General features: G+C 42.8%; 1 protein-coding gene across 1 annotated transcript; it reads right to left on the bottom strand.

Annotated features, from left to right (window-relative positions):
• Positions 1-11,630: 11,630 nt before the first annotated feature.
• LOC121760500 lies at positions 11,631-12,793 on the bottom strand. The gene is made up of 3 exons (XM_042156158.1): positions 12,524-12,793; positions 12,236-12,418; positions 11,631-12,125 (listed from the first exon to the last, which is right to left on the bottom strand). The coding sequence occupies exons 1-3, from the start codon at positions 12,791-12,793 to the stop codon at positions 11,631-11,633; spliced, it is 948 nt and encodes a 315-aa protein (XP_042012092.1).
• Positions 12,794-13,011: the final 218 nt, after the last annotated feature.

The raw sequence follows: 13,011 nt of genomic DNA, 5'->3' as shown, positions 1-13,011 counted from the left end.
CCTTAGATCCCTGACTAGGCCCAATATGTGACTTATATAAATAGGAGAATAAAGGAGACAGAAAATATAACAATTTATCATCAAAATTTTCGTCCCCCTCTAAAGAGAGAGCTCGAAATTTGTGTCTCCTCCGTGAGCTGAGTTCTGTCTTCCATTATTCGAGTCCTAGTACGTTGGTGAGATTTGCCCACACAAATATCAGCGTATTGTCCGGGACACCAGTCAGAAGATCCAAGGTCTTGTACTGAAGATCTTCACGTGGAGACGGAGCAAGCCATCATCGATTCTTGATTGACTCAACAAGGTAAATTGGCTAATTCCGTAGTAATCATGTTTTAGGGATTTTATGTGCTAAAGCATGTTTTAATTCAAGTTATGAGCATGATACATGTGATAATTACGCGATTAGATTTTGTCTAAATAATCTGCTAAATAGATCAAATTCATGTGATCCGTTTTGAACGCACACTTCCGCTGCCAGCCCCTTCAATTTCCCTTATAGCGTCGGGTCCTAACATCTTCCTCTCGCCAACTTCATCCCATTAGAGTGGGGATTGACACTTCCTGCCATACAAAGCTTCATACGGAGCCATATCGATCGTCGCTTGATAGCTATTGTTGTAGGCGAATTCAACCAACGGTAGAACAGTTTCCCAACTTTCCCCTCGATCTAAGACAACGGCTCGCAGCATATCCTCAAGCGTTTGAATCGTCCTCTCTGACTGCCCGTCCGATTGCGGGTGATAAGCACTGCTGAAGTTCAATTGTGTGCCCAATTCTCGTTGCAAACTCATCCAAAACTTTGATGTGAACTTCGTATCGCGGTCGGATACAATGGTCTTTGGCACTCCATGCAAACTTACAATCTCACTCACGTAGAGTTTAGCTAACTTGTCCGCTCCATAAGTAATCTTAATCGGTAAGAAGTGTGCGCTTTTAGTAAGTCGATCGATAATTACCCATATCGCAGTGTTGCCCTTTTGTGACTTCGGCAAACCCATCACGAAATCCATAGCTAGATGCTCCCACTTCCACTCGGGAATTTAATTTCCAAAGCGCATTCATCTCTGTGGGATTCAACCCTTACCACCACTATACTAATCAGTAGAAGTGGGTTGAGGAATTTCTTTGATAGCCAGGTTCAGGCTTAGCTGGGGTTTCTATCCTGATCAGTAGGATACATCCTTGCTTTATACGACACCTGAAAGTGAAGCTTTATCAAATGGCACCGTTGCCGGGGATGTATGGTGTTATTAACTGTTATTGTGTGTGATACTTTGGCGTATATATTGTACATAATTCTTTTTTTGTTTTTTATTTCAGTTTATGAGAAGCAGCTCGGCTCCTGACCATTGGAGACCGAAGATACTCCAATGAGGGACTATACTTGTGACCACTCGTTCTGGCCTGTCGACAGCCCTGTCTGACCTAGGCACGAGTAGTGACAAAGAGCAGGACACCATAGAAGGAGGAATACCAGAACTGGTGCTACAATTGGAAGGAAATCCAAGGAGGATGGCTGCCCAAGTAGATGATGATCCGGAGATCGGATCGCTGAACGCGCATACCGAAGGAGAACCGCCGCAAGCTATAGTTGTCACCCCAGGACAGACAGCCTGTGATGTGAAGCCCCATGTTATCGCAATTCTACCCATGTATTGTGGGAAGAGCTATGAAGGCCCCTACGAATTCCTTCATGAGTTCTGTAAGATTTGTAAGGCTCAGATAAGGCCAGCGGGGGCAACCGAGGATGACTACAGATTGAAGGCCTTGCCATTCATCCTAAAGGGGGAGGCCAACACATGGTTCATGCGCCTGCCACCCGACTCCATCGAGAGTTGGGCTGATTTCAAGTCAGCCTTCTTAGGCGAATTTTTTCCGTCATCAAAGACGAGTGCGCTGAAGAGAGAGATAACTAGTGTGAAGCAAGGTTACGATGAACCCTTGAGTGATTATTAGGCGAAGTATATGAGCCTTTTGGACGCATGTCCGAACCATCGTATGGCAGATATAGAGATACATCATACCTTTTATAAGGGTATGAATAAGGCAACAAAGGATCTGGCAAACTCGTCGTCAGGAGGAAGCTTCACGCAACTGAGGGTTAGTGAAGTGAAAAAGGTCATAGGGAAGCTTCTGAGCGCGAAGAAGTAGTACGACAATTCGAGAGATGGGTACAACAGAGAACAGATTGCGAGTGCTTCGTCTATTGATCAGGAGCAGAAGATAGAGCAAAAAATAGAGCAGAAAATGGACTTGAAGATGGAAGAGCTGAAAAAGATGCTCATGAGCGCAATCGAGAAGAACACTCCACCACCTTCCCCAACTGGGAACCATAAGGTTGTGGAGTAGGGAAGTCAAGGGCCAACCTACGATCAGTCGAATGACTTGGTCAATATGGAGCAAGTCAATGCTGCAGGGTACTATAATTCTAGTGGGAATTGGATCCCGGGGAGACAACGGGACGCACCATGGAGGGACCATCCAAATTTTCAATGGGAGATGGAAACCAAAATCAGAACCAAGGTCAAGGTCAGAACCAATACAACCCCCACCAGAACCAGAATCCCAACCGTGGCCCAGCAAATCCCGACCACCAGTCCAACTGGTCAGGAAGGAACCAACAACCCCATAACCAAAACCCACAGAACCAAAACTCAAACCCTGTTTATGTACCACCCAACCGGAGAAACTTCCAAAATTACTAGAATCAGCATAATCAAGGTCCCCAACACCAGCAGAACCAGAACCAGAACCAGAACCAGTTTCCTTATCACCAAGACTAGTACAACCCTCCTGCCCAGTATAACCAATACCCACCTAACCAGAACCGGCAAAATTTCCAGAATTACCAGCCCAACCAAAACCCCCACTATAACCAGCACCAATGTCCGAATCAGTCCCAATATCCTAACAAGTCAAGGAGATCTATGGAGGATATGATGGGAGAACTGCTCGCTTCGCAGTAGAGTATCAAGGGTGAGTTGCAGTCTAATAATGAAGTAGTGCAGGGGATGCAGAGTGCCCAGAAGGAGCATAAGGTGAACATATATATGATGAATAGGCAATTGGCTCAGCTGGCAAATTCAATGGGTGAATTGAAAGGGAATTCAGGAAAACTTCCGTCCACAGTCCACGTACCCGAAAAGGCAAACGTGAGCAAGGTCACATTGCAGTCCGACACTACCTATGAGGGACCCCAACCGAAGAACCCCAATGGAGAGCCTAGTGGTACGAATATACTGAAAGACGTCATCTCGGAAGAAGAGCTCAACAGACCTCTGCCCCAGATGCAGAATCCGTTTTTCTTGGACGAAACACCAGTGGAAAAGGATGAAACCAAGGGCAAACAACCCAGGGAAGGCCAGCCTAAAGAAGCATAATCTATGAAAGAAGCTCCAACCCAGAATGTGTCCAAGAAAGACTCCGGAAAGGCTGTCGGGGAACCGATTGAAGAGGAGAAAGGAAAAAAACCATTCCCTTACCGTTTCATGACCAAGAGGAAGAAGGAAACCCCAGTGGATTACATGTCGATTTTTGGGAAGCTGGATGTCACCATACCATTCCTCCAAGCCGTGAAGCTACCCCTACTTGGAAAATTTTTCAAAGAGCTCATAGCCAGGAAGGCCCAGAAGGATGGAAAGATCATGGTGGAAGAGATAGCGTCAGCAATTGTGCAGGAAAAGCTACCGCCCAAGAGAGCCGATCCCGGTATGTTCACTTTGTCTATAACTACAGGAGATGTAAAAATCGAGCATGCAATGTGTGATCTGGGAGCTTCTATAAATGTTATGCCATTGTCAGTTTATAATCGGCTGAAGGGAGTAACGTTATCGAGCCCTAGGGTATTAATCCAACTGGCTGATAGGTCGTGCATAAATCCTGAGGGCGCTTAGATTATCATTTTATAAGGTAAAAGTATCATTTTATTGAACAAAAATGTCATTTTATACACCAAAAATACCTATCATTCTACCCGGTAAAAGTATCATTCTATAGGCTGAAAGTATCATTCTATAGGCTGAAAGTATCATTTTATCATCCAAAATTCTAAAACTATCATTATGAAACAAAAGTATCATTTTATCATTTGAAACTATCATTTTGTCCCCTCAAACTATCATTTTATGATGTAAAAGTATCATTTTATCATCCAAAAATTGCAGTATACCGCATATTGCCGTATACCGAAATCACGGTACGGTATACCGAAATGTCGGTAAGGTATCGGTATCGGAATTTTGGTATACCGACTTTTCGGTATACCGAAAAAAACGGTACGTTAAAGGTATGCATTTTGGCCATACCGCACTTTTCGGTACGGTATGCGGTATGACCATTTCGCGCGGTATACCGTACCGTTCCAACCCTAATCGAACCATATCTAAAAATGTTCGGTTTCTCCTTTCAGATACTCCATTCATCTGTGGTGTACCAGGAGGTGTCCAGTCTGACTGAATTCCATGCGATTTCAAGTAATCAAGAAATTCTCGGCTCAAGTATTCCCCTCCTCGATCTGATCGAAGAGTTTTGATACTTTTTCCAAATTGTTTCTCAACTTCACACTTAAACTCTTTAAATTTCGCAAAGGCCTCAGATTTGTGTTTCATAAGATACACATATCCATACCTTGTCAAATTATCAGTGAAAGTAATGAAGTACGAATAACCACCTTTTGCTTGAGTTGGAAACGGTCCGCACACATCTGTGTGGATCAACTCTAGCACATCATTAGCACGCACCCCTTTCCCAGAAAGTGGCTTATTAGTATCTTTCCTTTGAGACAGAATTCACAAGCACCATATGATTCAAAATCAAATGAATTTAGATAGTCTAACTTTCGCAATCTCGCTATCCTTTTCTCATTGATATGACCAAGTCTACAATGCCAAAGTTAAGTAGCATTATTCGTATTACATAGCTTAAGTCTTTTATTTTACACATTGAGAATATTCCGTTTGTATTCAAGCATATATAATCCATTCTCTAAAGAGGCATTTCCATAAAACAATCCATTATTAGAAAACGAGCATCTGTTGTTTGCAAAATGGAAGGAAAAACCTTCGATGTCCAACATCGGAATGGAAATAATATTCTTTGAAATAACTATAACAAAATAACAATTATGTAAATCTAGTCTATGTCCTGAGGGAAGATCTAATCTATAAGTTCCCACGCGTTCGGCAGCAACTTTTGCTCCATTTCCAACACGTAGGTCTACTTCCCCAGGCCGCACTTTCCTGCTGTCAATTAAACCTTGGACATTATTACAAATGTGTGAACCACAAGCGGTATCCAATACCCAGGATTGTGAGTTATTCATAGACATATTTATCTCAATGACAAGCATAGCTGAACTCCCACTCGTTGCACCTTGTTCCTTGAGTTTTAGGCAGTCTCTCTGCCACTCCGTGAAATTTGACCTAGTCAATTTGTTTGTTTCCATCATACACTCATAAGATAAGTTTGACATATTATCTGAACTGAAAATAAAACGAAAAGTAAATTAGAAAAGCATATAAAGATCACATTTGTATCACTAATCAAACAAAGGTTTATTGTATTGATTAGCTCCCACTAATTTTGACATATATTATGCCCCCAGACATAAAATACGAATTTATATCAAATATAAATTTTAGTGGTCCAAGATCCAAGTCTATATTATTGCAGCCCCTGCTTTGGCTGATCACTACAATAATATCACAAGGTAGGCCTCCAAGCCAATTGCAACAACTATTTTGCAATTCTTGGTTTATTAATCCAATTAATATGCATCCATAAACTATTTAGGTCGCTTTGGCGTCACTAAACAATTTAAACAAGTCAACCCATCACACGATGTCAACCATGCATCTATGAATGAGCCTAGGCCTTGTAGATTTAGAGTAAACACTTTGGCGTAAAACTTGTGGTCGAAAAGTCTAGGAACATCAAACAATTATGATGGACGATGCGTTTGTTTCAAAACAAGACTTATATTTTATGGAGAATAATTTTGTGATACTAATTGTCAATTTAATATCTAATATTAAAATCTTAAACAATTACTGGGCGCCGCCTACCCAGACATAGTATAACACGGACTATAAATACTGGGCGCCGCCTACCCAGACATAGTATAACACGGACTACACATACTGGGCGCCACCTACCCAGACAATAAAACGGTCTCTAACTACTATAGTTAAATAAACAAACATAAAATCAAATAGCATGCTTATCACATAAGATATCAAATAATGCTCAAAAAATAACATCAAATTTTATTCTCTAATTAAATGTGGATTTAATTATATTAATTCTAAATTAATATAATTATACATATTTAATATTAATTACAAATTAATACTGTGATGTGGAGTATGTATTACCTTTTCCAGATGATAACTATGTCCCAATTTGTTAATCTAATTAACGAAATTAATCCAACCTATATTAATTCTAAATTAATAAATTTGTAAATCAAGTAATAACTCCAAATCATCATCAAGCACACATATATTATTTATTATTCCTAAATAATAATATTAACAAATTCTTGCTCATTCATCCATTAATCCAATTAATAAATTTATCATCTGATCTATATCAATTCCAAACTAATATAAACCGATATTTAATATTAATTCTAAAATAATGTTAAAAACACATTTACTATTAATATTCAAAATAATGATAAAATAATAATTTATTAGTTTGAAATCTAATTTCTCGAAATCTAATTTCATACAACTCATTGCCTTCTCCCTCACTTCTTTCGATTGTTTTTCATGAGCAGCCGCGGATCGCGACTGCAGTGTCGCTGGTCGGTCAGTTCACGTCGCCAGCCATCTCCTCCATGTCAAATCACCGCTGTTGCCCGCCGGTCCAGATACGATAAGGTCTCCTACCCGATCCGCCGCTCCTGGAGCGAAGGATCGTTTTCGCTGATCGGCCAGTCCTCGCTGTCTCCGTCCTCCTCCCCCGCCTCAGCGTCGGCGGAGATTCCGAGGACAGCGTTGCAGTTGGCGCTGTGTAGAGCGGCAGAGGATGATGAGAGAACTGTATCTGATCCATCTTTTACTCCACGTCGCCGTCATTAATCAAGTCCGGCGCCTGCAGGAGAGCATCGCCGCCATCGGCTGCCCCGTCCCCAGTCGCCGTCGATACGACGCCTCTACTCTCCGACCAGATCTTTCGCCCCCTCCGTCCGCGTCCGAGAAGCAGCGCCGATCAAATCGAGGAGTTGCAGAGTGATTGGGGTTTGTTGTTAGAAGATCATAGTGATTTAGATTTCGTTTGAATTTCATGAAATTTCCAATTTTGAATGAATCAAATCAAATCGGATTCGATTGCAAGAATTTTGAAATCTTATTTCATAATTTTGATTTCCAAAATCATCCACAGATTAATTAGGAAACAAAATTAATTATGAATCGAGCCCTGAGCTCTGATACCACTGTTAGGAATTCTTGTATTCATCTAATGAGCGCAGCGGAAATTGCAGACAAGAATAACAGATATAGATTCATAATTATATTGTAAGTTGAGCACGTAATACACAACGGAAATAAATCTTACTTGTTGTGTTGTTTTCTTCTACGATTGTATCCTGCAAGTTGAATCCACTACTATCGAGGTCCACGTGTATTCTGATCCGATGCAGGAACAATTCCTCGGTACAATCGTTCTATAGAGAAAGTTAGGAAATCTCTTGGTGAACGTAGCGCCACTTTTCTCTCTTAGAAAATTAGGTTTTTTTTATCTTCTATTCTCTACAATAGAGCATATATATAATAAAATAAATGTAACATTGGACCAAGCCCAATAGAATTATTTCCTATTAATCTAATCTAGCCCATTAATCTTTCAGCATGTTGTCAACCAAACTATGGTACTACTGTTGGAATATTTTCATCTGTCTTCTCAAGGAACCGAATGCATGCTTCTTAGCATGTCTTGGAATACCGTTTATAAAATCTAATAAAAGATGTGGATTTAAATATTCTATGTCGTGGTGTAGTCAATATGCAATATTCGAAATAAGGCAATGTTTGAAGCACATAACCCAATTGGGAGAAAGAAAAAATGTCCCGAAGATTATCGGAAGAGGCAAGATTAAAGGACGATGTTCTTTTTTTTTGCTTTTTCCCCTCTTTGTATCGATTGGAGTTATGGCGCGACTGTCTTGGTTGTTTGATTCAAGTTTGTTGTCTGTGTATTTGTTGTTTAATGTGACATTGCTGAGTTGGAGCATGCTATCTTTTTATTTTATCTTTTACTTTATTTTAGCTGGTAGGAGTTTCTTTGTTTATAAAAGTATGTTCCTTTCTATTTTTTTAAGGATTAGGTCTTCTTCTCTTTTGTTGAACTTCTACTCATCTTTTATTATAGTTTGAACAATTTATACTCATCAAAAAATAGTCTCAATTTTCATCCGTTAAATTGGTTGTATTAGATCGTTGCGTGTTTAAAAGAAGGTGGATCATAATGAAAAAAGAGACAATAATTGAGTTACAAAATATAGTGAGAATAAATAAACAATTATCCAGTAATTAACGAATTGATGCAACATAATAACTTGTATTTATCATCTCTGTTTCTATCTCTAATTTATGGCTACAAATTTCGTCAAGAACATGCCATAGTCCATTGAATTATTAATTAGACTATAACACTACACAACCCCTTTATGGTAGCCCATAATTCAATATTTCAAAGATATCGAAATCTTCAGCTAGTGATTAAGTTCGTTCAACACATTTCCTAATTTCAAGAAGTTTTTAAGTTGTTTTATCTAGTAATTTCAATATGGAGTAGTTAATTTTTCTGATTGCCTAATGCTCCATTGAATTACGATCTTTAATACTTCATGTTAGTCGATTCTTACCTTTCTAGATTTTCGGTTTTCAGATAAGAAAAAAGACAAAAATCATAATTGCGAACTTGATCAAATCATATGTACCATACCTACGATAATACTCCCACCATCCCTGTTTTTTTATTTTTATTTTTTTTAACACCTTAATGGTAGAGGGTTCGTGGGTCCCTCATCCCTATATAATCACAAAGCCAGGTTACAAAAGACATGCCCAAATGTGACATGAGAACGATCCAGGAGTAACTAGATGTCCATCTCACATGCGAGGTGGACAGTAGATTAATCCTAGCACTATTACAATCAGTATATGATACTCAATCTTTCGAGAATGAGAGTCCTCTCATGAATCCTCCTCATCTGCTATTGTTCTTATGTTCGGTACTCCCATTTGGTCTAGACGGACCATGGCACGAGCAGCCTTGGTGCTGACTCCGCAGCGATGTCATGTGGTGCTGATTCTTCGGCCCCCAATTGCGCGAGTAGCGAAGCTGCCTTGTTACCTTCCCTATGGATGAAGCTAAAACTACACTTGTTTTCCGATTGTATTAGCCGCAGCTTGGCCATTGAGTGCTGAGTGGGGGCTGGTCCCCATTCTCCGGAGCAGATCAGTGCCGTGGCTTGTTGCGAGCTGGTCTCAACCCAGACTTATAGAGCCCATCTCTTAGCAAGGACCAATCCTCGGTATATGGTCTACAGTTCAGCTTCGAGGTCGGAATGCACAGAAAGTGGGGTGCAGAAGGCCGAGATAAGGGACCCCCTAGAGTCACGAAGGATGCCTCCCCCGCTTGCCCTATCTGTCGTTGCGTCGATTAATCCCCTCGTGTTTAGCTTGAGCCATGGTGGGTCCGGGGGGTGCCACTTGATGACCAAGTTCATTTGGGTAGGTGATCTTGGTTGGGGAGGAGTAGCATCCGGGATTGTGTGTCGTACCCCTTTCCAATGTTTGGCCGTAGCCGACCATTCTCAACAAACCTCTGAAGGTGTATCTGGACCTACCAAATGACGTTGTGTGCTCTAAACCTGGCTCCATTGTGCCGGCAGTTGTTCCGCTCCACCCACAGGAACCAGCAGATAAGATAGGGGATTATCCGAAACAGGTGGGCCTTTGGAGTTTGCTTGACTCTCTTGGCCCATTTTTCCAATCTGGTAGGTACACTGTAGGACGCCAATAAAAGTTTGTTCGTCCCTGCGAACCAAGTGACGAAGAAACGCCATACCTGATATGCTCCAGATCCTCCCACAAACAGGTGGTGGAGTGATTCGACCTCCGGGTGGGACGACAACAGTGGCATTTTGATGCGAGGCTAATGTTCCTCCATTGGAGTTTCGTGTCGACTGGGATCCTATTCGAGATAAGCCTCCACATGAAGATCAACATGGATGTAGTAAGCCCCTCGTTCCACACATCACCCAGGGCCGGAACAATAGGCATACGGGTGCGGGTGTTGTCCCATGCCGACGCAAGTGAGAAATTCCCTTTTCTCGAGAGGCTCCACCTCGAGACATCATTACTGCTGGCCCGGATCGGGACGTTGATGATTTCGTCGACCACTTGCTGTGGAATACCGGCTTGATGTTGGATGAGATTGAGTTTCGCGCGGTCCCAACGGCCGTGGCTCCAGAACTCCGAGACTTTTGTCATAGGGTTCCCTCTTGTGTCAATACATGCTTCTCTCAGGGGAGTTTCCCTCAGCTAGATGTCATCCCAGAACAAGATGTTGCCATTGCCGATAACCCATCTGATGTTTGGTTGGGTCAAGCTCCATGCCGCGGCGAGTCTCTTCCAAGTGGGGCTACTTCTGCCCGAAACTGCCATAGACAAGGGGGATTTCTTGGAACAGTACTTGCTAAACATGTGAGTTGCCCAGAGCGAATTCTGTTCCCTAAACGTCACCACAGTTTAAGGTTAAAAGCCTTTAGGACTTTCTCAAGTCTCCTGATCCCAAGTCTCCCTTCGGCCAATGGGAGGCAAACTTGATCCCAGGCGATCCAGTGCGTCCTTCTCTTTTCGTTCATTGAGCCCCAAAAAATCAAGCAATCTGCTTTTCAATAAGTTCCAAAGCCTCTTTAGTTGGTTCAATGGCTTGGAACAAATGGATGGGGATGGCTTCAAGAGTGCTCTTGATCAACCGCTGATTCTCCGTGAGATCTTCTCCCTCAGAAAGAGGAACATGTTCGTGCGTTTGGCTCCCTTGTAAATGGGGACCCCAACATAAGAAATGGGAATGTGCCTCTCGCAAACCCCCCCTCGGCTTCGATTGCAGCGGCCAATTCTTCATGATTTTCTGTAATATAGAAGTTACTCTTTGTAGTGTTGATTAACTGCCCCGACATTGATGAGTATTCATCCAGGCACTCCCGCAAGGTGGCTCACCTCGGTACTTGATTGAGCCGACTTAAACACCATTTCTTTTCTCCCAAGTATCAAGTTATCCAGTGCCCTTGAAAGATAGTCCGCGGCCAACACGAATAAAGCCGGCGAGATGGGATCCCCCTGTCGAAGTCCTCGAGTGGATTTGAAGAACCCCATGGGAGATCCATTGACAAGAACCGAGAACCAAGACGAGCCTATGCACCGTTCAATCAGGCTGAGCCACGCCTTAGGGAATCCCATCCTCCTTAACACTTTGATTAAAAACAGCCATTGTACGCGGTCGTATGCCTTAGCCATGTCCAGTTTGAGAGCAAGGTTCGGGGATGGTTTACTTCTATAGAGCTCGTGGAACATTTCTTATGCCAGGAAGACATTGTCACTAAGCAACCGACCCTAAACAAACCCACTCTGGTTAGGTGCAATCACGGTTGGCAGGAGTGGAGCTAGCCTGGCAGAGAGGATTTTGGTGATGATTTTATTTGAGACGTTGCATAGGCTAATGGGCTGAAAGTCTCCCCAGGTGGTTGGGTTGTCCTTTTTGGGCAAGAGCACAATCATTGTAGCCGTGACGCTACGCGGTAGGTAAGCTCCATTGAAGAATTGAACGACCGCCTCTACCACATCTTGCCCAATAATATCCCAACAGTGGTGGTAAAATGCTACTGTGAAACCATCTGGCCCCGGCGCGCTATCTGTCGAGATATCCCATGCTGCACGCTTGACCTCTTCCGCAGTTGGGGTTGAAATCAGTCCTTCCATGTTCGTCGTATCCGGAAGCTGGTGCAAAATATCGAGGTTTGGCTTAACCAATTCAGGTGGCGAGGGAGCAAGCAGTCTTGGAATAATGCAGACGCCGAGTGTCTGATCTCTGTCTCCTCTGTGAGAAACCTTTCCCCCACATGGATTCCGTGGATATGGAGCCTCGCTTGTTTTTGTTTGACCCACCCTTGATAGAATTTGGTATTTCTATCTCCGTCCTTTAACCACCGTAGGGTTGCCTTCTGCCTCCAGAGATCTTCTTCCATTTTCAAGAGGAGAATGTATTGCGCCACATTCTTGTTGACTTTCGCTCTATTAAGGGGGGAGGGGTCAGCCTCGAAAGCCTCTTGTGCTGCCGCTACCTCTTTCTCGGACTCCCTAAGGTTGGCGTGTAAGTTTCCAAATACTTCATTGTTCCATTTCTTCAATGTTTTTTTGAGTCTCGCAAGCTTCATTTGGAACTTAAGTAAGCCCCCGGCGTCCGTATCCTATTCCCAGTCCGCCGCAACCTTTTCCTTGGAACCTACATGCCGTAGCCACATGTTTTGGAAGCGGAATGGCCTACCCTCACGAGTCGGCTTGTGTGTATTGCATCTCATATGGACCGGGCCGTGGTCTGACGCCACCCGCGGCAAGCTCATAACTCTAGTGGAGTCGAACACATTGGACCACTGCTCATTAACGAAGACTCGATCGAGTCTCTCAAAGAGCTCATTCTTCACCCATGTAAAAGGTGGTCCATCAAACCCCAAATCCATGAGTCTATAGTCTTCAACCATTTCGGGGAAGTCCATCATTTCCGAAGGTTGAGGATTGTGTTGAAATCTCCCCCGATCACCCATGGTAGTTCGTTCGTGTTGGCCGACAGCTCTCGTAGCTTGCCCCACAGTGCGTGCCTTTTGGTTCTGGAGCATTTTGCATACACTATTGTGACCTCCAATTGCTGTCTCAAAACCGTCGAAGAGAGGCGTCCATGGAGTACTTGCTCATCATCATCGGTCAGCTCAAAGCTTAC

The sequence above is a fragment of the Salvia splendens genome, chromosome 13 (genome assembly GCF_004379255.2).
Source record: "Salvia splendens isolate huo1 chromosome 13, SspV2, whole genome shotgun sequence".
In the NCBI taxonomy this organism is placed as follows: Eukaryota; Viridiplantae; Streptophyta; class Magnoliopsida; order Lamiales; family Lamiaceae; genus Salvia; species Salvia splendens.
The sequence above is the reverse complement of the archived record's forward strand: the minus strand, read 5'-3'. Positions and strand labels throughout refer to the sequence as shown.

Excerpts from the sequence above, each read along its gene's own strand:
- LOC121760500 (XM_042156158.1), bottom strand. The coding sequence starts at position 12,793 with ATGATGGACTTCCCCGAAATGGTTGAAGACTATAGACTCATGGATTTG. Across the intron at positions 12,419-12,523 it reads AAAACATGTGGCTACGGCAT|AAATGGAACAATGAAGTATT; the intron begins GTAGGTTCCAAG and ends AAAACATTGAAG. Across the intron at positions 12,126-12,235 it reads AAGATCTCTGGAGGCAGAAG|GTTTCTCACAGAGGAGACAG; the intron begins GCAACCCTACGG and ends TGTGGGGGAAAG.